This window comes from Petromyzon marinus, chromosome 63, assembly GCF_048934315.1.
Source record: "Petromyzon marinus isolate PM22_M1 ecotype Great Lakes invasive population chromosome 63, UKy_Petmar_22M1.pri1.0, whole genome shotgun sequence".
NCBI lineage: Eukaryota > Metazoa > Chordata > Hyperoartia > Petromyzontiformes > Petromyzontidae > Petromyzon > Petromyzon marinus.
In genome coordinates this window covers 2,475,903-2,502,476 of record NC_133729.1, presented here as the reverse complement: position 1 = coordinate 2,502,476, position 26,574 = coordinate 2,475,903, and the positions used below count along the sequence as shown (strand labels likewise).

Genomic DNA, 26,574 nt, shown 5'->3' with positions numbered 1-26,574 from the left:
TAACGTTTGCGTCACGCGCAACGATTGGCTGTTTGCCAGGACTAGTCCATCTATTTTTTGAAAAGAGGAGGGGGGAGACGAAATTTGTTTTTATGTATGCTGTCTGAAAGCCACTGTAAGCGTGAACAATCAATCAAGAACTGAAATGATTTATCAAATCTTTCCAATGATTGCTAAGATAGAATCCATCTTCTCGGTTGAAATTGTCTCTGTGTTTGTATATGTGGATAGCCTCATGAACGAATCTCTCATGGAAGCCAGATGGCTTACAAAGAACCTCCGTCTTGGAAAAGTCAATGGCATGTGAGCCTACTGAATTAGAACAATGATCTGCTACGGCCGAGGTGTTGGTCCTACCGTGTTTAAGGTCTGCTTTATGTTCACGAATGCGGTCCGAGATATGGCGTTTGGTCTCTCCAATGTAACTACTACCACAGAGGCAACTTAGTTTGTAGACACCAGGGTATTGTATGTCCGGAATCACATCTTTTACAGACGGAACCAGATCACGGATTTTATGTAATGTGTTGAAACGGACCTGGATCTTGTGTTTATTCAAGATTTTGGAGATCTTTTTTGTGATCCCAGCAATGTAGGGTAAAGTGATGGTTTTGAAAGGCTCCTCAAGAGGGTTCTTCTTCATGGTTTGAGTGATAGCTTTGTGGATTGTATAGTCGGAGTAACCATTAGCCCTAAGAGCTTGGTGTACGTGCTTGAGTTCACTGCTTATGTGTTCCTGGTCGGATATGCATTGGGCTCTATGATACAGAATCTTGATGAGAGAATTCTTCTGTGATGGATGGTGGTGGGAATCCGGTTTCAGATAAGCATCCGTATGGGTAGCTTTCCTGTAGACAGAGTGGCTCATTGAACCATCAGGTCTCTTTTTAATTAGGACATCCAAAAAAGGTATCTTGCCATCTATTTCGACTTCCATGGTAAATCTGATGGCTGGGTGTATGGAATTGATGTGGTCGAAGAATTGGTCTAGAGCAGGCCGGCCATGTGGCCAGATGACAAAAGTGTCATCCACGTACCTCTTCCATAAGGTTGGGCGCAGAGTGGCAGTCTGGATGGCGTCAGTCTCAAATTTCTCCATGAAAATGTTAGCTATCACTGGAGAAAGGGGGGAGCCCATTGGGGTGCCCTCAGTTTGTTTGTAGAAAGTTCCATTCCAAGTGAAGTATGTATTGGTTAAACAGTGTCTCACCAGGGGGGGTACCTCAGTGTTTAGTCCTTGATGAACCAAGTCTTCAATGATTGCAATGGTGTCAGGTACAGGAACCTTGGTGAATAAGGAAACTACATCAAAACTGACAAGCAGGTCGTCTGGGGACAGGGAAATACCCTTGATTGTTGATACCAGGTGAGTAGAATTTTGTACCGCAGAGGTGGTCTTTCCAGTGAAAGGACGCAGGATTTCATACAAAAAACGAGCTAGTTTGTAGGTGGGGGAGCTGATAGTAGAGACTATGGGACGAAGAGGTGTATCAACTTTATGTATTTTTGGTAAGCCGTATAATCTGTTTAGATCAATCTAAACAGTTTTCGTTGAAACCTTCTGCTGCCAGGCCACCAAGATTATACGGCTTACCAAAAATACATAAAGTTGATACACCTCTTCGTCCCATAGTCTCTACTATCAGCTCCCCCACCTACAAACTAGCTCGTTTTTTGTCTGAAATCCTGCGTCCTTTCACTGGAAAGACCACCTCTGCGGTACAAAATTCTACTCACCTGGTATCAACAATCAAGGGTATTTCCCTGTCCCCAGACGACCTGCTTGTCAGTTTTGATGTAGTTTCCTTATTCACCAAGGTTCCTGTACCTGACACCATTGCAATCATTGAAGACTTGGTTCATCAAGGACTAAACACTGAGGTACCCCCCCTGGTGAGACACTGTTTAACCAATACATACTTCACTTGGAATGGAACTTTCTACAAACAAACTGAGGGCACCCCAATGGGCTCCCCCCTTTCTCCAGTTATAGCTAACATTTTCATGGAGAAATTTGAGACTGATGCCATCCAGACTGCCACTCTGCGCCCAACCTTATGGAAGAGGTACGTGGATGACACTTTTGTCATCTGGCCACATGGCCGGCCTGCTCTAGACCAATTCTTCGACCACATCAATTCCATACACCCAGCCATCAGATTTACCATGGAAGTCGAAATAGATGGCAAGATACCTTTTTTGGATGTCCTAATTAAAAAGAGACCTGATGGTTCAATGAGCCACTCTGTCTACAGGAAAGCTACCCATACGGATGCTTATCTGAAACCGGATTCCCACCACCATCCATCACAGAAGAATTCTCTCATCAAGACTCTGTATCATAGAGCCCAATGCATATCCGACCAGGAACACATAAGCAGTGAACTCAAGCACGTACACCAAGCTCTTAGGGCTAATGGTTACTCCGACTATACAATCCACAAAGCTATCACTCAAACCATGAAGAAGAACCCTCTTGAGGAGCCTTTCAAAACCATCACTTTACCCTACATTGCTGGGATCACAAAAAAGATCTCCAAAATCTTGAATAAACACAAGATCCAGGTCCGTTTCAACACATTACATAAAATCCGTGATCTGGTTCCGTCTGTAAAAGATGTGATTCCGGACATACAATACCCTGGTGTCTACAAACTAAGTTGCCTCTGTGGTAGTAGTTACATTGGAGAGACCAAACGCCATATCTCGGACCGCATTCGTGAACATAAAGCAGACCTTAAACACGGTAGGACCAACACCTCGGCCGTAGCAGATCATTGTTCTAATTCAGTAGGCTCACATGCCATTGACTTTTCCAAGACGGAGGTTCTTTGTAAGCCATCTGGCTTCCATGAGAGATTCGTTCATGAGGCTATCCACATATACAAACACAGAGACAATTTCAACCGAGAAGATGGATTCTATCTTAGCAATCATTGGAAAGATTTGATAAATCATTTCAGTTCTTGATTGATTGTTCACGCTTACAGTGGCTTTCAGACAGCATACATAAAAACAAATTTCGTCTCCCCCCTCCTCTTTTCAAAAAATAGATGGACTAGTCCTGGCAAACAGCCAATCGTTGCGCGTGACGCAAACGTTATTTTTATATATATAAATAAATACATATGCCGTTTTCAAAATAAATTTATGCAAACCGACACACCTGATGATGACCGTTTGAGTTATGGTCGAAACGTCGTGAGAATTTTTTATTGTTTTATATATATATTTTGTTATTTTGTTGTTTCTCTTCAACGTGACTTTACCGAAAAAACTAAGAATATGAATTACTGCAGTCACGAAAGCTTTAAATCAGTGCGAATGTTGTTCGTAAGTGTGAATGTTGTTCGTAAGTGTGAATGTTGTTCGTAAGTGCGAATGTTGTTCGTAAGTGCGAGTGGTGTTCGTAAGTGTGAATGTTGTTCGTAAGCGCGAATGTTGTTCGTAAGTGCGGGTGGCGTTGTTCGCAAGTCGAGGACTAGCGTGTAACTCACAAACAGCGGCCAGGGCACGCTGAGGCAGTGCACGGGCAAGGCGAGCGACTGGTAGGCAACGAGCAGTAGCGTCATGACCCAGCAGAAGACGGTCACGAACATCACCCACTTGTAGGCGGCGAAGAGCCAGTAGGGGGTGGAGGCGACGAGGGACCATGCCAGCAATCCGCATAGCTGGACGAAAGCGGTGGACAAACAACACGAAAGTTTTTCCTCCCACCGTTCTATAGGCTGTAACAGACCATCCATAATAGAGGTTTGTTTGTTTTTTTGCATTAGATCGTGTGTATATATATACACATACAGAAATGTCGTTAAACCTGCCACCATCCGACACGGCCAATTAGTAAGGTTTGTCACGTAAGAGAAGCATGCCAATTAGTTCTGAGTCCGGCACTAACCGGCGTGTTGGAGAGTAAACCCACGACATTACAATTCGAGGACGAGGTTTCGCCGGCAATAACTGTGTCGAGTGTCAGCGGGTTTAACGACGCATGAACATGTACGCGATCTAACCCCAAAACGACCTCTATTAGGATAACATTGCTTCGGAAAGCCTATGTGTCAATCTGTAAAAGACTGTTGTTGGGGGCAAGTGTTGTTAGCGAGCACCTACGAAGACAAAGAACTACGTACTCATATGAGGAGGCTGAGTCGACCTAGGAAAGGCCTATGACGGGTTCAGATTATTGTCACTGGTTGTTAGTGGCCATGAGCAGGGAATCGGTTCGCCCGGTTAGTAGCACACCGCTACACTTACTACTCTGATTTTTTTACAACAACAACAACTGCCATTCCCCACTAGTTGGAGGTGACATCAACACAGCAGCTGTGCCAAGCTATGCGCACTTTAAGGCCACGTGAAGTGTCGAACGACCATTGGCAGGAGGTCACAGGACAGACCCAGCAGGTGCCATAGGTTGACCAAATGCACCCAGCTGTGCCCCCTACTGTGCCACCAACTTGCTGTGCTTTAGCCACCCGACGCTCCGCTCGTTGTTGTGAGCGTCGCTCCTCTGCCCTCCATTATTGTTGGAGGGCGACTGCCTCCAACTGCCCAGTAGCAGCGTCCTTCACGAGCCTCCTCCGTAGAGGCCGATCTTGACACCGCTGGTACCAGTTTTCGGCAAGTCCGCTTAGCTCCGCGCCTTCCCGTGCCGCATCAACTCCATCCTCTCTCCAGCCCGTGCAATGCCCGTTTAGCCCACATCTATCTGCCCACCACTACTGGCTCCACTCCTATACCCACACACACACGCACGCACTCACTTTTACACGCTCGGTCCCATACACACGTGCATGCATCCACTTACACACACACACACACGCAAACACACGCACAGGTGAAAAAAAAAACCTCTCACCAATTCGCCCAGAGCAATTGTGCCGAAGAGTGAACGTAGGTAGGAGGAGTTCAGACTCGGAAAGAACACGGAGCCTGCACCCTGCTGCTCAGTCCGAGTGCTGCCGACGCCATTATTGTCGACCATTTTTGTTTCAACCTTCCTGAAAAAACAGACGCAAGTCTCCCCCTTTCAAAGTGGGTTGAACACAATGAACGCAGATAATAACAAAAGTAATAATAATAATAATGTATAAAGAGCCCTTGGGCAATTGTTTTCAGGGAGCTGGTGTTTAAAGGCATCGGTGTGGCTCCCCTCTCGTTTGTAGCACCACAGAGAGTGGGTGGTTTATTCCACTATTTCCCATGGCAAAACCTGATCATACAGTAGACTATTCTTTGGTTCTTTCCGTAAAGTCACGTAGAATGAGAATAAAATAATAAAATAAAACAATAAAATTCTCACGACGTTTCGGCCACAACACAAGTGGCCTTCTTCCGGTAAAAAGGAAGAAACCTGTAGGGACGACATTGTAGCTCTGTCGTCCCGACAGGTTTGTTCATTTCACCTGAAGAAGGCCACAAGTGTTGTGGCCGAAACGTCGTGAGAATTTTACTGTTTTATTTTATTATTTTATTCTCAGTCTACGTGACTTTACCGAAAGAACCAAAGAAGACGAATCCTTGCAGTCACGAAAGCTTTAAATCGAAATTTAAACAGTAGACTATTCTTTGGGTCTTTCAGTAAAGTCATGTAGATAGGTTCAAATTAATAAACATAAAATAAACAAAAAGCTACGACGTTTCGATCACAACGCAAGCGATCGCCACGTATCCCCCCCCACCCTCCGCGTAGGCTGTGCATTAATCCAAGACAAGAATCCAAGTCCCGGGCGAAGCCGCGTAGTAAAGCTAGTCTAACCTAAAAAAGGGATTTTTTGTCTATCTGTCTGTCTGTCTGTCCGTCTGTCTGGCTGTCTGCGTACGCGCGCTTGCGAAGGATTTGGCTCGCGAACCGCGGGGTTTACGTGAAAAAAAATTTAGCTGGGTGTCACGCCGTAAGCGCCGTGCTTGGTATAGGCTATTCGGTTTTCCCGTCCGTCAACTTAAAATGAGTAAAAATAGTGTTTTTGTGCGATTCATTTGTATTTATTTATTTCCCCACCCCGCTCAAAGCTGGACCGGGGTTGCCCCTGGCAACGCACGCGCGTCATCGGTGGAGAGTGGGGGGGGGGGGATTTCTCCTTCGCGTTCAAAATGCCTCACCTCGGCACTCTGTCAGGTGAGTACTTTGTGCTATAGATTCGATAGATACTGCTATAGAGTCAGCATGTACTACTGTAGTGATAGCAGGTACCACCACAGTCAGTATGCACTGCTGTAACCATAGCAGGTACCACCACAGTCAGTATGCACTGCTGTAGTGAAAGCAGGTACCACCACAGTCGGTATGTACTACTGTAGTGATAGCAGGTACCACCACAGTCAGTATGCACTGCTGTAACCATAGCAGGTACCACCACAGTCAGTATACACTGCTGTAGTGGTAGCAGGTGCCACCACAGTCGTATGCACTGCTGTAATCATAGCAGGTACCACCACAGTCAGTATACACTGCTGTAGTGGTAGCAGGTTCCACTACAGTCAGTATGCACTGCTGTAGTGATAGCAGGTACTACTACAGTCGGTATGCACTGCTGTAATCATAGCAGGTACCACCACAGTCAGTATGCACTGCTGTAGTGAAAGCAGGTACCACCACAGTCAGTATGCACTGCTGTGGTGATAGCAGGTACCACCACAGTCAGTATGCACTGCTGTGGTGATAGCAGGTACCACCACAGTCAGTATACACTGCTGTGGTGATAGCAGGTACCACCACAGTCAGTATACACTGCTGTGGTGATAGCAGGTGCCACCACAGTCAGTATGCACTGCTGTAGTGATAGCAGGTTCCACCACAGTCAGTATGCACTGCTGTAACCATAGCAGGTACCACCACAGTCAGTATACACTGCTGTAACCATAGCAGGTACCACCACAGTCAGTATGCACTGCTGTAACCATAGCAGGTACCACCACAGTCAGTATGCACTGCTGTAGTGGTAGCAGGTACCACCACAGTCGGTATGCACTGCTATAGTGATAGCAGGCACCACCACAGTCGGTATGCACTGCTGTAGTGAAAGCAGGTACCACCACAGTTGGTATACACTGCTGTGGTGATAGCAGGTACCACCACAGTCAGTATACACTGCTGTAGTGAAAGCAGGTTCCACCACTGTATGCACTGCTGTAATCATAGCAGGTACTACCACAGTCGGTATGCACTGCTGTAGTGATAGTAGATACTGCTATCGAGTTGGTAGATACCTCTAGATAGAGTTAGTAGATGCTTAAACAGTCAGTATATACCACTACGGTCAGTAAATACTGCTACAGTCAGTAGATACTACTATACAGTCAGTAGATACTACTATACAGTCCGTAGATACTACTACAGTCAGTAGCTACTAGAGTCAGTAGATACTACTATACAGTCAGTAGATACTGTTATAGGGTTAGTAGATACTACTATAGTCACTGGATACTACTACAGAGTCAGGAGATACTACTATAGAGTTAGTAGATACTACTATAGTCAGTGGATACTACTATAGAGTCAGCAGATACTACTATAGAGTGAGTAGATACTACTATAGTCACTGGATACTACTATAGAGTCAGCAGATACTACTATAGAGTTAGTAGTTACTACTATAGTCACTGGATACTACCACAGAGTCAGCAGATACTACTATAGAGTGAGTAGATACTACTATAGTCAGTGGGTACTACTATAGAGTCAGCAGATACTACTATAGAGTTAGTAGTTACTACTATAGTCACTGGATACTACCACAGAGTCAGCAGATACTACTATAGAGTGAGTAGATACTACTATAGTCAGTGGGTACTACTATAGAGTCAGCAGATACTACTATAGAGTGAGTAGATACTACTATAGTCAGTGGATACTACTATCGAGTCAGCAGATACTACTATAGAGTGAGTAGATACTACTATAGTCAGTGGATACTACTATAGAGTCAGCAGATTCTACTATAGAGTTAGTAGTTACTACTATAGTCACTGGATACTACCACAGAGTCAGCAGATACTACTATGGAGTTAGTAGATACTACTATAGTCAGTGGATACTACTATAGAGTCAGCAGATACTACTATAGAGTGAGTAGATACTACTATAGTCAGTGGCTACTACTATAGAGTCAGCAGATACTACTATAGAGTGAGTAGATACTACTATAGTCAGTGGATACTACTATAGAGTCAGCAGATACTACTATACAGTTAGTCGTTACTACTATAGAGTCGGTAGATACTACTGTAGGGCCAGTAAATACTACTACTACGGTCAGTCGTTACTGCTACAGTTAGTAAATACTACTACACAGTCATTAGCTACTACTGGCTCACTAGATACCACTGTAGAGTCAGTAGACACAACTGCAGAGTCAAAAGATACTACTTACTCTGTTGTTGTATGGAGGGTGGGAATAAAGATATTTTTTGAGGAGGAGGGGGGTGGACAATTTTCGGAAACCTTTTAGATCAACTATTTACCCCCCACACTTTCAATGGCTTTTGGGACTTGTGCAAGCCTCTTGTTATTTTGTTGGTGGAGAAATGGACGAACGGCCCACTTTCGCTTTCACAATAGCTTAATATCTGTGTATGTATATGTAACGTTTTTAAGAGAGAAGTTTTTAAATATATTTTTCGCCCGGTCAACGCCGGGTACTCCCCGCTACTATAGACATAATGATTTACTATTTAGTAATTGGTCTTTACCCTTTTATCTGGCAGTCAAAACTGACGCCTTTTATACGAGGGATCATGTTTGCAATAACCACAACACAAGCAGTCAAAATGCAAACAAAAAGAGACAACTCTGATAATGATATTGGCAGTGTCCTTGAAATTGATTGACTGCTTGTGTTGTGGTTATTGCAAACATGATCCCCTTGTATAAAGGTGTCAGTTTTGGTGCCAGATAAAAGGGTGAAAACCTATTACTATATCTTGCTACTGGCAAAGGAGGTCTCATAATGATTTACTATTTGTATTTATAACGCGATTTCTTTCTACCATGACGCAATGTTCTTCAGGAAGGCGACTACTACTACTACTACCCCAGCACCAGCGCATTATAGCAGAACACACGTGTGCTTTATACTCACCTATAATTATACATTATTTATTATTATAACGCGATGTCTTACACCACAACGCGGTGTTATTCAAGAACGCGACTACCACCACTGCCAGCATTGCATGAAAACGGACTGCATGGACACGTAACGATATTACCATGAATAATAACGTCACATTTTATGAAGGTATCAAATGTATGGACTCACCTCTTCTTATGCGAGTCGAGGAGAGAGAGAGACAGAGAGTGAGACGAGAGAGAGGGAGCGATGGAGCGAGTTGTTTCCGCGTGAAGCTGTGAAGCAAAATTTGACGGTGGTGGTGGTGACGGCGGTGGTTTCTGACGGTAGCGGTGGTGTGTGGTGGTGACGGTGGTGGCGGTGGTGGTGCTGGTGGTGGCGGTGATGAAACACGCAGAGGTTTGGAAGGTCTGTCAGTCACAGGACGTTTCGCCACCCACGCAGTTTGGCAAGCGAGCGTTCGACCCCTCCCGACTTTCTTTTTCCCATGGCACCCTGGGAGTCTTTCGACTAATCAATTAACAAACTAAAACTAATCAACACATCTTTATTTTACCAGGCAAGGTCCCACCGAGATACGTAGCTTTTTTTTTCAGAACCGCACCTGCCTATCACGCGCGATAGCTCAACGAAGTGGCTTGTCATCAGCATCATTATCACGTGGACATTTAAAGCAGCCGAATACGCTAAGCGCGTGACGTTAATTCTCAACGTGGAGTGAAAAACCGGTGAACCCGGAGACAAAATCCAAGCTACCACGGGGGGAGAGAGAGAGAGACGCAGACTCAAATATACAGCAGCAGGCGGCGTCAGAGTCGGGATTACACCCACGACCTCCTGTATGCCGCGCTAGGTAGTTAACATCTCTTTAAAAGTAAAGTCACGCAGGTATAACATGAAATAAATCACGACGTTTCGGGCGCAACACAAGGTGGGAAAGCACGTGGCCTGCCGCAGACCCGTGACTTTACCGAAAGAACCAGAGAGTATGAATTCCTGCAGTCACGAAAGCTTCAAATCATGATTGAGCTCTTGAAAGGTTTTAACCTTCGTGACAGGCGAAACAGGTGTTGAAGATATCTACATCTAGGAATAGGTTTTACCCTTTTAACTGGCACAAAAAACTGACACCTTTATTCAAGGCATCATGAATAAAGGTGTCAGTTTTTGTGCCAGTTAAAAGGGTAAAACCTATTCCTATATCTTGTTTTTGGCAAAAGAGGTCTCATAATGATATCTACATCATTAGACCTCCTTTGCCAGTACCAAAATATAATAATAAGGGTTTTCCCCCTTTTTTCTGGCAACAAAACTGAAACCTTTTTCCAAGGATCCATGTTTACTGCATTAACCACAATACCTGCAGTCAAAATGCAAACAAAAAAAACATACTATGATAATATATACGTGGCATTGTCCTTGAAACTGATTGGTCCACACCAAGGGACGGCTTTCTTTTGAGCCTCGACCCAATTGGTGCTCTTACCAGATGACGCCAAAAGGCGTGAAGATCTTTGCTTTGCATGTTTTGCCACAAGTACGCGTGTCTTGCCTCGATGATGCCTTGATGATGCCTTGTTAGAGGTGCTCATTTGGTGTTTGAACATCTTTAACACAGAGAAGGGTAAGTCACCCGTTATTATGCTTATTTTTCACCATTCTGGATAGTGGCCAAAAAGGTTCCCTTATATACGTCCAGCGTTGTTGGTGTACCACAACGTCTATGGCGCTATGCTATGACCTTTTATTTTTATATATTTTTTTTCCGACCTCAACTTAACTGACAGGAAATAACATTTTTATTAATTTTATATTTCGTTTTATGTTTGTGCAGCGTTTTTTCTTAACTCGATTGTTGTAGTTGTTTCGGGTTTTGTCCCAATGTATTTCCTTTATTGATGTCTTATTACATTATTAGTTTTTTTTGTTTCCATAATAGAGGCATGCATTTAAACAACGTATTATTTGCTCATTCGCTTCCACGCAGCACTAAGGCGGTAGCTGACCACCCCCTCCCCCCACCCACTTTGTGCAAGAGCGCAGAATCGTGGTCACCACATCTACGCCTCTGTATAAGGAACACAACAGGAAGACTTCTCCACAAATCTGGCTGTCGCCTGATGAAGCTGGTTGTAATTACTGGCGAAACGTCGTACTCGGAGTGTAAATGTTGTGGCTTGGCTCTACAACACACCGGTGTTGCTTTGCTAGTATACTACATTATACACTACTATACACTACGATATACACTACTATACACTACACTATACACTACTATACACTACACTATACACTACTATACACTACTATACACTACACTATACACTACACTATACACTACTATACACTATAGATTACACTATACACTACTATACACTACATTATACACTACTATACACTACACTATACACTACTATACACTACTATACACTACACTATACACTATACACTACACTATACACTACTATACACTATAGACTACACTATACACAACATTATACACTACTATACACTACACTATACACTACTATACACTACAATATACACTACACTATACACTACTATACACTATAGACTACACTATACACTACTATACACTACACTATACACTACTATACACTATACACTAGTGCTGTACTAGTATACTACACTATACACTACACTATACACTACACTATACATTACTATACACTATACACTAGTGCTGTACTAGTATACTACACTATACACTATACTATACACTACACTATACACTACACTATACACTACACTATACACTACTATACACTACACTATACACTACTATACACTACACTATACACTACTATACACTACACTATACACTACACTATACACTACACTATACACTACTATACACTACACTATACACTACTATACACTACACTATACACTACTATACACTACACTACACACTACTATATACTACACTATACACTACACTACTATACACTACTATACACTACACTATACACTACACTATACACTACACTATACACTACTATACACTACACTATACACTACTATACACTACACTATACACTACTATACACTACACTACACACTACTATATACTACACTATACACTACACTACTATACACTACTATACACTACACTATACACTACACTATACACTACACTATACACTACTATACACTACACTATACACTACTATACACTAGTGCTGTGCTAGTGACGAATTGGCCACGTTCTGTTTGCGTGACAACCCTTACTAGTTGGCTGTGTCGGGTGGTGGCGGGTTTTAACGACACATTTACGCGATTTAACCCCCCCCCCCCCCCCCCCAAAACAACCCCTCTTATGGATGATATTGGTCGCGAAAGCCTACGTGTTAAATCGTCATACTCATTACATGAGACATGTGGGAGACACGTTTGGCCAGCTTGAGTTTCCTCCAGATTTCACTCAGTCACCCACTTACTCAGTCACCCACTCAGTCGCCCACCCAGTCACCCACTCATCCACCCACCTTACTCATCCAACCATTCGCTAACCAACTCACTCAGTCACCCAATCGCTCAAGTCACCCACACACCCCACTCCCCCACCCATTCACAAAATGATTCACTCACTCAGCCACCCACGCAATCAGTCACACACTCACCCTACAACCTCACTCAGTCACCCATTCGCTAATCCACTCACCCACTCTTCCACCCATTCGCTCACCCGCTCACTCAGTCACCCACGCAATCAATCACACACACTCACCCTCCAACCTCACTCCACCCATTCGCTCACCCGCGCACTCAGTCACCCACACTCTCACTCACTCATGTCACCCACGCAATCAATCACACATACTCACCCTCCAACCTCACTCCACCCATTCGCTCACCCGCTCACTCAGTCACCCACACTCTCACTCACTCAGTCACCCACACTCTCACTCACTCAGTCACCCACACTCTCACTCACTCAGTCACCCACACTCTCACTCACTCAGTCACCCACACTCTCACTCACTCAGTCACCCACACTCTCACTCACTCAGTCACCCACACTCTCACTCACTCAGTCACCCACACTCTCACTCACTCAGTCACCCACACTCTCACTCACTCAGTCACCCACGCAATCAATCACACACTCACCCTCCAACCTCACTCCACCCATTCGCTCACCCGCTCACTCAGTCACCCACACTCTCACTCACTCATGTCACCCACGCAATCAATCACACATACTCACCCTCCAACCTCACTCCACCCATTCGCTCACCCGTTCACTCAGTCACCCACACTCTCACTCACTCAGTCACCCACACTCTCACTCACTCAGTCACCCACACTCTCACTCACTCAGTCACCCACACTCTCACTCACTCAGTCACCCACACTCTCACTCACTCAGTCACCCACCCACTGCACTTTTCCACCCATTCGCTAACCCACTCAGTCATCAACTCACTGACCCGCCCATTCAGTCACCCATCCAACCACTGCACTCCTCCATCAATTCGCTAGCGAACTCACGCATTCAGTCATCCACTCCCTCCGCCACCCACCCACCCACCCATTGAACACCGCGTGTAGATATGAGGCAGAGTGAAGCTCAATTGAGCCACGGTTTTTGCCTGGATTAAGCAAATCATGAACGTAAGAACGTCTTCAAAAAATATATCCCTGATGCAGAAGATCAGTAGTGCTAGATACGACCACAATTGCAAATGTGATGTGTAACTTTGTGATCCTTGATAGTTAATTGTTAAAGTGCAATTTTATTGAGGGACGACTGCTGTGTGTGTTGCTGTGTTGATGTAGTCTGGGACTTGTTGTCGTGGTGTGGTCTGGGGCTGTTGTTGTCTTGGTGTGGTCTGGAACTGTTGTTGTCGTCTTGGTGTGTGTGTGCGCGCACGTGTGTGTGTGTGTGTTGTCTGTGGTTCAGGAGATAAACTTCATCCGCCTTTAAATTCCCAAGGTTGAAGGTCCAACTTTAGCATCCAGACACACCACACACACAAACACCCGCCATACACACCCACCATACATTCTAGATTTGAAGCTTTCGTGACTGCAAGGATCCATACTCTTTGGTTCTATTCGATAAAGTCATGTTGTTTAATTTTTTACCTACGTGACTTTACCGAATAGAACCAAAGAGTACCCACCATACACACAAACACCATGCACACACACACCATAAACACATACCATACACACACACACCTTACACACACACACACACACCATACACACACCCAACATACACACACCATACACACACCATACACACACACATACACACACCATACACACACACCTTACACACACACACCATACACACACACACACCATACACACACACACCATACACACACACACCATACACACACCCAACATACACACACCATACACACACACATACACACACCATACACACACACCTTACACACACACACACACACCATACACACACACACACACCATACACACACACACTATACACACACCATACACACACACACCACACACCCAACATACACACACCCATCATCAGCCACTTCATTGATATCATCATTAGCATCACGTGGACAGTTATGGCAGCACCTAAATACCCTAAACGCGTCCTGTATACGGTAAAAACCGGACACGACGCGGAGAAAAATCCACGCAACCACGGAGAGAGAGATAGAGAGAGACGCAGACTCCAAATATACAGCAGGCATCGTCATGGTCGAGATCAAACCCACGACCTCCCGTATAGCAGGCGCGCTAGTTTACATCTCATAGCCACCGTGGCACCCCGTGTGCTGTTATTAGCGAGCACATGAGCGGGGTTGGTGGCCATCACCACGGCTGCCTTTGAATCTCCACGTGACGATGATGATAATAAGCCACTGCATTAGACTATCAATTAGACTATCAATCAGACTATCAATCAGACTATCAATTAGACTATCAATCAGACTATCAATTAGACTATCAATCAGACTATCAATTAGACTATCAATTAGACTATCAATCAGACTATCAATTAGACTATCAATTAGACTATCAATCAGACTATCAATTAGACTATCAATTAGACTATCAATCAGACTATCAATTAGACTATCAATTAGACTATCAATCAGACTATCAATTAGACTATCAATTAGATTATCAATTAGACTATCAATCAGACTATCAATTAGACTATCAATCATACTATCTATTAGACTATCAATTAGACTATCAATTCGACTATCAATTGTGATCGCCAGGTACGCTCAGTGGAGCCTTGCCTGGTAAAATGAACAAAATGTCTAGATTTGAAGTATCATCTCGATTTGAAGTTTTCGTGACTGCAAGGATCCATACTCTTTGGTTCTTTCGGTAAAGTCACGTGGTAGGTATAAAATACAATAAATAAAATCACGACGTTTCGATTGCAACACAAGCAATCATCATCAGGTGGGAAAACCACAGCAAACACATTTTTACGAGACCTCCTTTGCCAGTAACAAGATATAGTAATAGGTTTTTACCCTTTAATCTGGCACAAAAACTGACAATCAAATTCAAGGACAGTGGATATTATCAGAGTTGTCTTTTTTGTTTGCATTTTGACTACTTGTGTTGTGTTTTTTGCAAACATGATGCCTTGCATAAAGGTGTCAGTTTTGACTGCCAGATAAAAGGGTAAAAACCTATTACTAAACAATTTTTGGTTTCTCAATTTTCATGCTGTGGTTTTCCCACCTGATGATGATGATGATTGCTTGTGTTGCAATCGAAACTTCGTGATTTAATTCATGTTATTTTATACCTACGTGACTTGACCGAAAGAACCGAAGATTATGAATAAAATCTACATTTTTTTGGTCGTTTACACACGAGGGTTTAATCGATCTGCCCGCTGCGCTAACCGCTGCGCCACCACTCCACCTAACGGCCGTGACGTCAAGTGTCATTACAACAGCACTCACCCACAATCCCGCTTCCCCCCTGCGGTGGAGTTTGAACTGAACCCTTCGCTATCTCTGTCCGCCACACCCCAAGGAGTTGGTGGTGGCTTGCTCATGAATCTCGCTCCTTATAAGGGATGGAGGGTGAAACGTAGCCGTCAACTTTCTGCTGCCGATACTCCGACTGTCACGGAGTGACTCATGCTGACAGCTATGGCTGCAATGTGTTGGTCGTACATGCTATGTGCGTATCGTATCATTGGTTCTTTCGGTAAAAGTCAACACGTAGAAGGGAAACAATAAAATAGTAAAAAATATAAAACAATAAAATTCTCAACGACGTTTCGACTGCAACACAAGCAATCATCATCAGGTGTGACTTTACCGAAAGAACCAAGAATTTGAATCCCTGCAGTCACGAAAGCTTTAAATCAAAATTTAAGTGTATATCGTTTCCATTTAAAGCTTTCGTGACTGCAAGGATTCATCTTCTTTGGTTCTTTCGGTAAAGTCACCACGTAGAATGAGAATAAAATAATAAATTAATAAAATAAAATAACACAATAAAATTCTCACGACGTTTCGGCCACAACACAAGTGAGAATTTTATTGTGTTATTTTATTTTATTAATTTATTATTGTATTCTCATTCTACGTGACTTCACCGAAATAACCAAAGAAGAAGATGTATATCGTTTATTGTTAAATTTGAATCGCAGTGCCCATGATCACTGACCGTTACGTTGTTTTTGTAGCTTCATTTTGGTGATTTCGAAAACGTTTTGCATTGGCCGCGTTCGCTTGTTGTCGCAGTGCAGAGTTAGACTGGATAGCCTCGCTGATTGTCGTCAGCGGGGAGCGCAAATAAATCATCGCCATCACGCCGAGTACCGGCTCATCCTCGCAAGCAGCGGTGGCTGTCGGCGAGCCATCGAACACAGCCTGTCACCGAATTTTGCGCTTTCGGCTGCGCTGCTGCTTCTGCGGCCGTCTGGAACGCTCTTCCTTCCGACATTTGGAAGCCACCAGGAGCTATGCAACTGTTAAATCGTCATCCAGGTTGGCGAACTAATTTCTTTGGAACTGCTTTTTTGGGGCCGTCCATAAATGACGTCACGCGATTTTGGACGATTTTTTTACCTCCACCACCCCCCCCCCTCTCTCGTCACACGGCGTCACAAAAAGTCAGACCTCCCCCCTCAAATATGACGTCACAAAGCTCTGACCCCCCCTCCCCCCACCAAAAAAAATAAAACATGCTTCAAATCGCTTTAAACTATTGTCATGGTAGTGCGTATTTAATGTGGCGCTGGACTCTGATGTTGTAGGAGAAAACATTTATTAAAAAGTCTATTTTATTAAGTACAACGTGTTGTCTATATTTATTTAAAGTTGCGTAATTTAGATGTGACGTCACATTTCTCAAACCCCCCCTCCCCCCTCGTCACACATCGTCATAAATGTCTGACCCCCCCCCCCCCCTAGGTGCGTGACGTCATTTATGGACGGCCCTTTAGTTTGTCCTTTATCCCGCACGTCCGATGAGCACGTTTGGTTCTGTACTGTGGTGTGCAAAAAAAGTTCAACATGCATACAGTGAGGGAAAAAAAGTATTTGATCCCCTGCTGATTTTGTACGTTTGCCCACTGACAAAGAAATGATCAGTCTATAATTTTAATGGTAGGTTTATTTGAACAGTGAGAGACAGAATAACAACAACAAAATCCAGAAAAACGCATGTCAAAAATGTAATAAATTGATTTGCATTTAATGAGGGAAATCAGTATTTGACCCCCTTTCAATTAGAAAGATTTCTGGCTCCCAGATGTCTTTTATACAGGTAACGAGCTGAGATTAGGAGCACTCCCTTTAAGAGTTTGCTCCTAATCTCAGCTCGTTACCTGTATAAAAAACACCTGTCCACAGAAGCAATCAATCAATCAGATTCCAAACTATACTCTTTGGTTCTATTACCGAATAGAACCAAAGAGTATGGATCCTTGCAGTCACGAAAGCTTGAAATCTAGAAGATTCTAAACTCTCCACCATGGCCAAGACCAAAGAGCTCTCCAAGGATGTCAGGGACGAGATTGTAGACCTACACAAGGCTGGAATGGGCTACAAGATTATTGCCAAGCAGCTTGGTGAGAAGGTGACAACAGTTGGTGCGATTATTCGCAAATGGAAGAAACACAAAATAACTGTCAATCTCCCTCGGCCTGGGGCTCCATGCGAGAGTTGCAATGATCATGAGAACGGTGAGGAATCAGCCCAGAACTACACGGGATGATCTTGTCAATGATCTCAAGGCAGCTGGGACCATAGTCACCAAGAAAACAATTGGTAACACACTACGCCGTGAAGGGCTGAAATCCTGCAGCGCCCGCAAGGACCCCCTGCTCAAGAAAGCACATATACATGCCCGTCTGAAGTTTGCCAATGAACATCTTAATGATTCAGAGGACAACTGGGTGAAAGTGTTGTGGTCAGATGTGGCCAAAATTGAGCTCTTTGGCATCAACTCAACTCGCCGTGTTTGGAAGAGGAGGAATGCTGCCTATGACCCCAAGAACACCATCCCCACCGTCAAACATGGAGGTGGAAACATTATGCTTTGGGGGTGTTTTCTGCTAAGGGGACAGGACAACTTTACCACATCAAAGGTACGATGGACGGGGCCATGTACCGTCAAATCTTGGGTGAGAACCTCCTTCCCTCAGCCAGGGCATTGAAAATGGGTCGTGGATGGTTATTCGAGCATGACAATGACCCAAAACACACGGCCAAGGCAACAATGCAGTGGCTCAAGAAGAAGCACATTAAGGTCCTGGAGTGGCCTAGCCGGTCTCCAGACCTTAATCCCATAGAAAATATGTGGAGGGAGCTAAAGGTTCGAGTTGCCAAACGTCAGCCTCGAAACCTTAATGACTTTGAGAAGATCTGCAAAGAGGAGTGGGACAAAATCCCTCCTGAGATGTGTGCAAACCTGGTGGCCAACTACAAGAAACGTCTGACCTCTGTGATTGCCAACAAGGGTTTTGCCACCAAGTACTAAGTCATGCTTTGCAGAGGGGTCAAATACTTATTTCCCTCATTAAAATGCAAATCAATTTATAACATTTTTGACATGCGTTTTTCTGGATTTTGTTGTTGTTATTCTGTCTCTCACTGTTCAAATAAACCTACCATTAAATTACAGACTGATAATTTCTTAGTCAGTGGGCAAACGTACAAAATCAGCAGGGGATCAAATACTTTTTTTCTCACACTGTACATAGACTCTCATAGAGATCGATAGACTCACACAGAGACCCATTTCTTTAGAACCGCTTCTTGCTGTGTTTTGTTTGTTGTCCTTCCTCCGCACCGCCGATTAGCACACATGGCTACGTACGGTGCGTACCTGTACGTACATGAACACACGCTGACATCGCTGACAGCATCATCCCTCCTACAATCGTTATCCGTCGCCACCACCACCACCACCTACTACTATACTTAAATGTATATCCTTAGCTCTTTCGGTAAAGTCACGTTGAAGGGAAACATGAAAATAATAAAATATATATTCATGATATATTTATTAAATGTATATGTATTATATATTTATTATATATATTTTATTGTTTCCCTTCAACGTGACTTTACCGAAAGAGCTAAGAATATGAATTACTGCAGTCACGAAAGCTTTAAATCAAAATTTATACTTAAATATATTAATTATTTTTTCCATATTTGCCTTTGCACCTCTCTCGCCACGGTGGCTATGAGATATTAACTACTTTTCTAGGTATACGGGAGGTCGTGGGTTCGATCGTGACCCTAACGCCTGGTGTTTGGGGTTTGCGCGTCTCTCTATCCGTGGTCGCGTTGATTTTTCCCTGTTTTTTTTTTCTTTTCTCCCTCTCCGGTTTTCCCCCTCCACATTTAGAATCAACATCACGAGCTCAGAGTGTTTGGCTGCGATGCATCTACGCGTGATGATGAGACAATTCGTTGAGCTATCGTTTGTGATGGGCATGTGGTTTCTGACAAAGTACTGCATAGCTCAATTGGGCTTTGCCTGGTAAAATAAAAAAAAACTGTTTAGTTTAGTTTTAACATGCAAACTGCAAATATACAGCAGGCATCGTCAGGGTCAGTTTGGAACCCATGATCCCCTGCGTACCAGGCGAGGCAGTAAACATCTCACCACCGCGGCGCCCACATACTGACTTTCCAATGCCATATACACAGTGACACCTTGGATTGCGGGTAACTTGGTCTGCGAGTGTTTTGCAAGACGAGCAAAATTTTTAAATAAGTAATTATTTGATAAATGAGCGACGTCTTGCAATACGAGCAGTACGTAAAGTATAACGCTTTGTCTGCCGAGCGTCACGTGATCACAACTGAGCCAATGGTTCTTCTCTCTCTCTCTCGCTGCGGCATTGTGGGTAATCGCTTTGTCTGCCGAGTGTCACGTGATCACAACTGAGCCAATGGTTCTTCTCTCTCTCTGCGGCATTGTGGGTAATCATCTCCCATGCTCGGTCTCAGTCGGCGTGCCTCACTCGTATAGTCAACATGCGTGCGAGCGTATACTGTTTACTATAGTACTATAGTGTTGTGACCACGTGTATACTGTTTACTATAGTACTATAGTGTTGTGACCACGTGTGTACTGTTTACTACAGTACTATAGTGTTGTGACCACGTGTATACTGTTTACTATAGTACTATAGTGTTGTGACCACGTGTATACTGTTTACTATAGTACTATAGTGTTGTGACCACGTGTATACTGTTTACTATAGTACTATAGTGTTGTGACCACGTGTATACTGTTTACTATAGTACTATAGTGTTGTGACCACGTGTATACTGTTTACTATAGTACTATAGTGTTGTGACCACGTGTATACTGTTTACTACAGTACTATAGTGTTGTGACTACGTGTATACTGTTTACTATAGTGTTATGACCACGTGTATACTGTTTACTACAGTGCTATAGTGTTGTGACCACGTGTATACTGTTTACTATAGTACTATAGTGTTGTGACCACGTGTGTACTATTTACTACAGTACTATAGTGTTGTGACCACGTGTATACTGTTTACTATAGTACCATAGTGTTGTGACCACGTGTATACCGTTTACTATAGTACTATAGTGTTGTGACCACGTGTATACTGTTTACTACAGTACTATAGTGTTGTGACCACGTGTATACTGTTTACTATAGTACTATAGTGTTGTGACCACGTGTGTACTGTTTACTACAGTACTATAGTGTTGTGACCACGTGTATACTGTTTACTATAGTACCATAGTGTTGTGACCACGTGTATACCGTTTACTATAGTACTATAGTGTTGTGACCACGTGTATACTGTTTACTACAGTACTATAGTGTTGTGACCACGTGTATACTGATTACTACAGTACTATAGTGTTGTGACCACGTGTATACTGTTTACTACAGTACTATAGTGTTGTGACCACGTGTGTACTGTTTACTACAGTACTATAGTGTTGTGACCACGTGTATACTGTTTACTACAGTGTAGTGTTGTGACCACGTGTATACTGTTTACTATAGTTCTATAGTGTTGTGACTACGTGTATACTGTTTACTATAGTACTATAGTGTTGGGACCACGTGTATACCGTTTACTATAGTACTATAGTGTTGTGACCACGTGTGTACTGTTTACTACAGTACCATAGTGTTGTGACCACGTGTATACTGTTTACTATAGTACTATAGTGTTGTGACCACATGTATACTGTTTACTACAGTACTATAGTGTTGTGACCACGTGTATGCTGTTTACTACAGTACTATAGTGTTGTGACCACGTGTATACTGTTTACTATAGTACTATAGTGTTGTGACCACATGTGTACTGTTTACTGCAGTACTATAGTGTTTTGACCACGTGTATGCTGTTTACTACAGTACTATAGTGTTGTGACCACGTGTATACTGTTTACTACAGTAATATAGTGTTGTGACCACGTGTATACTGTTAACTACAGTACTATAGTGTTGTGACCACGTGTATACTGTTTACTACATTACTATTGTGTTGTGACCACGTGTATACTGTTTACTATAGTTATATAGTGTTGTGACCACGTGTATACTGTTTACTACAGTACTATAGTGTTGTGACCACGTGTATACTGTTTACTATAGTGTTGTGACCACGTGTGTACTGTTTACTACAGTACTATAGTGTTGTGACCACGTGTATACTGTTTACTATAGTGTTGTGACCACGTGTGTACTGTTTACTACAGTACTATAGTGTTGTGACCACGTGTATACTGTTTACTACAGTACTATAGTGTTGTGACCACGTGTATACTGTTTACTATAGTGTTGTGACCACGTGTGTACTGTTTACTACAGTACTATAGTGTTGTGACCACGTGTATACTGTTTACTACAGTACTATAGTGCTGTGACCACGTGTATACTGTTTACTACAGTACTATAGTGTTGTGACCACGTGTATACTGTTTACTACAGTACTATAGTGTTGTGACCACGTGTATACTGTTTACTACAGTACTATAGTGTTGTGACCACGTGTATACTGTTTACTACAGTACTATAGTGTTGTGACCACGTGTATACTGTTTACTACAGTACTATAGTGTTGTGACCACGTGTATACTGTTTACTACAGTACTATAGTGTTGTGACCACGTGTATACTGTTTACTACAGTACTATAATGTTGTGACCACGTGTATACTGTTTACTACAGTACTATAGTGTCATAACCACGTGTATACTGTTTACTACAGTACTATAGTGTTATGACCACGTGTATACTGTTTACTACAGTACTATAGTGTTATGACCACGTGTATACTGTTTACTACAGTACTATAGTGTTATGACCACGTGTATACTGTTTACTACAGTTCTATAGTGTTGTGACCACGTGTATACTGTTTACTACAGTACTATAGTGTTGTGACCACGTGTATACTGTTTACTACAGTACTATAGTGTTGTGACCACGTGTATACTGTTTACTACAGTACTATAGTGTTGTGACCACGTGTACACTGTTTACTACAGTACTATAGTGTTGTGACCACGTATATACAGTTTACTACAGTACTATAGTGTTGTGACCACGTGTATACAGTTTACTACAGTACTTTATTGTTGTGACCACGTGTATACTGTTTACTACAGTACTATAGTGTTGTGACCACGTGTATACTGTTTACTACAGTACTAGTGTTGGGTGATTGTGGAGTGGCTGGGTGATGGTGGAGTGGTTGGGTGAGGGTGGAGTGACTGGGTGAGGGTGGAGTGATTGGGTGATGTTGGAGTGACTGGGTGAGTTTGGAGTGACTGGGTGATGGTGGAGTGGTTGGGTGATGGTGGAGTGGTTGGGTGAGGGTGGAGTGGTTGGGTGAGGGTGGAGTGGCTGGGTGAGGGTGGAGTGGTTGGGTGAGGGTGGAGTGGCTGGGTGAGGGTGGAGTGGCTGGGTGAGGGTGGAGTGGCTGAGTGAGGGTGGAGTGGCTGAGTGAGGGTGGAGTGGTTGGGTGAGGGTGGAGTGGTTGGGTGAGGGTGGAGTGGTTGGGTGAGGGTGGAGTGGCTGGGTGAGGGTGGAGTGGCTGGGTGAGGGTGGAGTGGCTGAGTGAGGGTGGAGTGGCTGAGTGAGGGTGGAGTGGCCACCATAATCAAAAGACAGAAATTATGAATTAATAAAGAATTCGTATTAAATGCGTCTCTGTGTGGGTCTATGGGTCTCTGTGTGAGTCTATGGGTCTCTCTCTGAGTCTATCGGTCTCTCTATAAGTGTATGGGTCTCTGTGTGAGTCTGTGGGTCTCTGTGTGAGTCTATGGGTATATATGTGAGTCTATGAGTCTCTGTGTGAATCTATGTGTTGTGACATCGCGGGATGTCACTGGGTGATGCCGGCCCTAGCGAGGCACGGCGCTGCGATGTATCACGAGGACGTGGGTGCAGTACCGGCCCTAGAGGGGCTTGGTGAGCGCTGAGTGATAGCGCTGGATGGCACCACGCTCGGCGTGCAGTGCCGACCCCTACAGGATAGGGTGTGGAAGTGCAAGCCACGGGAATGGGGTTTACTAAAGGCCGTGGCACTCTGGTTGACCCTAGAGGACAGGCGACTGGGCCCCAGGTGGGGGCTCGGGGTGGTCACGTGGTCCGGGTCGAGATCCCTGCTGGAGGGTTCTGGAAGGTGGGCGTGGCCGGGGGCGGAGCCGGCCACGCCTCAAAGGATACAAGCCGGTTTCCCCCAGAGGGACAGGCTGTCGTTGTTCATCCTGGAGAAAGCTTCGTTATACGCTCTACGTCCCTACAGAGTCTCCAACACGTGCAACCTGGAACCCGAGCCGTGGTCCGGTCCGTTGCAGCTAGTTACGGTGTGTTTAGCGTAGTTAGCCTGGTGGTCCACCACCATCGGTTTGTTGTTCTGTTAAGGAGGTCAGTTGCCCCGTGTGTTGGTGTAAACAATTGTGTTGCCTCCAAGGAGTACGTGCGCGGCTCAGTTGAACTCATTGCGTATGTATGTTGAACTTCTTTAGAACCACCGTAGGTAGCCAACCGAGCGAATCGGATGGGCAGGGGGAAGGACAACAAACTAAACACAGCAACAAGCAGTCTCTAAAAGAATTAGTTTGTCAATCTAGATCAGGCGTGGGCAAAGTACGGCCCGTTGGGATTTTTAATCCGGCCCGCCGAACTTATCAAAAAATTATTATTCAATTAAATTAAATTTTCCCCTTCTCCTGTAATGCCCCCATTTCCCCATTAGATGGCGCACCTTGACCGGGAGTGTGGTAATTGGTTTGGGCGCAGGACTCAGATGTTTTCATGATGTTTGATCAGTCACGTGACGACATGTTTTTGTATTGTTCATGTTCGTGCAATTTGTTAAATTGCCTTGCAAATAAATGCTTTTGCTACCTGTTAAAGGTCAAATCCTTTCACGTAATGATTTTAACACGTCATTTATATTACGTTCACACAAATCACTCCGTCCATCTGTTCATGGCCTGGCCCCTCTGTCAAATTTTAGAACCCATTGTGGCCCGCGAGTCAAAAAAAAATTGCCCACCCCTGATCTAGATGATTTCAAAGTTACATAGCTCCATAGTGGCTTCCATAATATCGGAAGGAAGAGCGTTCCAGGCGGCCGCAGAATCAGCAGCGCATCTGAAAGCGCCGCGCGATGACGACGATGATGACGACGATGATGAAGCGGTGATCACCGTCCTTCTTCGATGGTGGAGCCAGAAGCTGCTGCTGCGAGGATGAGTAGAGTTCGTGTGATGATGATTAATAAATTAAAAAAAACACGTTGATCATGCCTTGCAGAATGTATCTATTCGGTCAGTTTAACACGTAGGCTTTCACGACCAATATCATCCATAATAGAGTGTTTTTGGGGGTTTGAATGCGTAAGTATAAAAATGTGTCGTTAAGACCCGCCACCACCCTACACAGCCAACTGTGTCGGGTGGTGGTGGGTTTATCGTTGGCGAGATGTTAACTATCTCGCCTGCTATACAGGACGTCTGTGGGTTCGATCTCGACCCTGACGACGCCTCCTCTATATTTGGAGTCTGCGTGTCTCTCTCTCTCTCCCTCTCCCCGTGGATTTTTCTCCGGCTCCTCCGGGTTTCTCCTCCACATTTAGAATCAAAATCTCGTGTTCAGAAAGTGTTCGGCTACTGCTATCAATGTCCACATTATGATGATGATGATGATACCGCTTTGTTGAGCTATCGCTTGCGATGTCCAGGTCACTTTTTAAAAATAAGTTAATGCCTCCAGAGGGCTTTGCCACTGGAGGTAGGATGGGCAATGGTTTAGTTTTATTTTGTTTGTGTTTGGGTGATTTGTTTGGCTTTCCTGCACGTCGCACTCCTGTCCTGTTCCTGAATCGTTTGGTGCTGTAACGTTCTTAACGAGTGCCCCTTACTGGACATCAGTGCCAAAATAGAGCTTTATAGCTCCTCGGATTTCCTCTTGCAGTATAAATAAATAAAAATGTATAATATTCTGAAATCTCACCTACCACCTCTGCAGATCCCAGTCGATCGGCAGGTCGCGTGCGGTTGGGGTAAAACGTGGGTACTTTCACCTCTGCCACGGTGGAGGGGGAGATATCAACTAACTCGCCTGGTATGCGGGAGGTCGTGGGTTCGATCCCAACCGTGTATTTGGAGTCTGCGTCTCTCTGTATCTCTCCCCGTGATGGTCGCGTGGATTTCTCACCGGGTCCTCCGCGTCTTCCTTCCACATTTAGGAATCAACGTCACGCTCTTAGATTCTTTTTTTTTGCCGCTCTCAATACCCACGTGATGATAAGTAAACCGAAAGTTAAAATTTAACTTTCGGCCGAAACCGAAAAGTAAACTTGTGATGGCCAGGCTGCTTCTGAAAAATACGTCAATACCTCCAGTGGGGTTGCCTGCTGTATGGGGATGGTTTAGTTTCATTTGATTGTGTTTCTGTGATTTGATAACCCTTTCTTGTACGTTGCACTTATGTTGCCTTTCTGAATCGTTCTCACGTTCTCACCTC

The 26,574-nt window shown here is 44.0% G+C and overlaps 1 protein-coding gene and 1 long non-coding RNA gene across 3 annotated transcripts in view; one reads left to right on the top strand and one right to left on the bottom strand.

Moving 5' to 3' along the window:
- Positions 1 to 10,242, bottom strand: part of LOC142906302 (plasmolipin-like) — a 35,086-nt gene extending 24,844 nt beyond the window's left edge. The window contains exons 1-3 of one of the 2 annotated variants that reach the window (XM_076053845.1): positions 9,264 to 10,242; positions 4,862 to 4,999; positions 3,498 to 3,671 (exon numbers count right to left, since the gene is read on the bottom strand). In XM_076053845.1, the coding sequence (XP_075909960.1) occupies positions 3,498 to 3,671; positions 4,862 to 4,987 (300 nt within the window). In that variant the 5' untranslated portion in view covers positions 4,988 to 4,999; positions 9,264 to 10,242. Of the gene's footprint in view, positions 1 to 3,497; positions 3,672 to 4,861; positions 5,004 to 9,263 lie in introns of both variants that reach the window. The other variant, XM_076053844.1, reaches the window with a different exon arrangement.
- Positions 1 to 26,574, top strand: part of LOC142906303 (uncharacterized) — a 52,903-nt gene that overhangs the window by 24,801 nt on the left and 1,528 nt on the right. Inside the window, exon 2 of the long non-coding RNA XR_012930139.1 lies at positions 6,016 to 6,121. This is a non-coding gene — a long non-coding RNA (uncharacterized LOC142906303). The remainder of the gene's footprint in view (positions 1 to 6,015; positions 6,122 to 26,574) is intronic.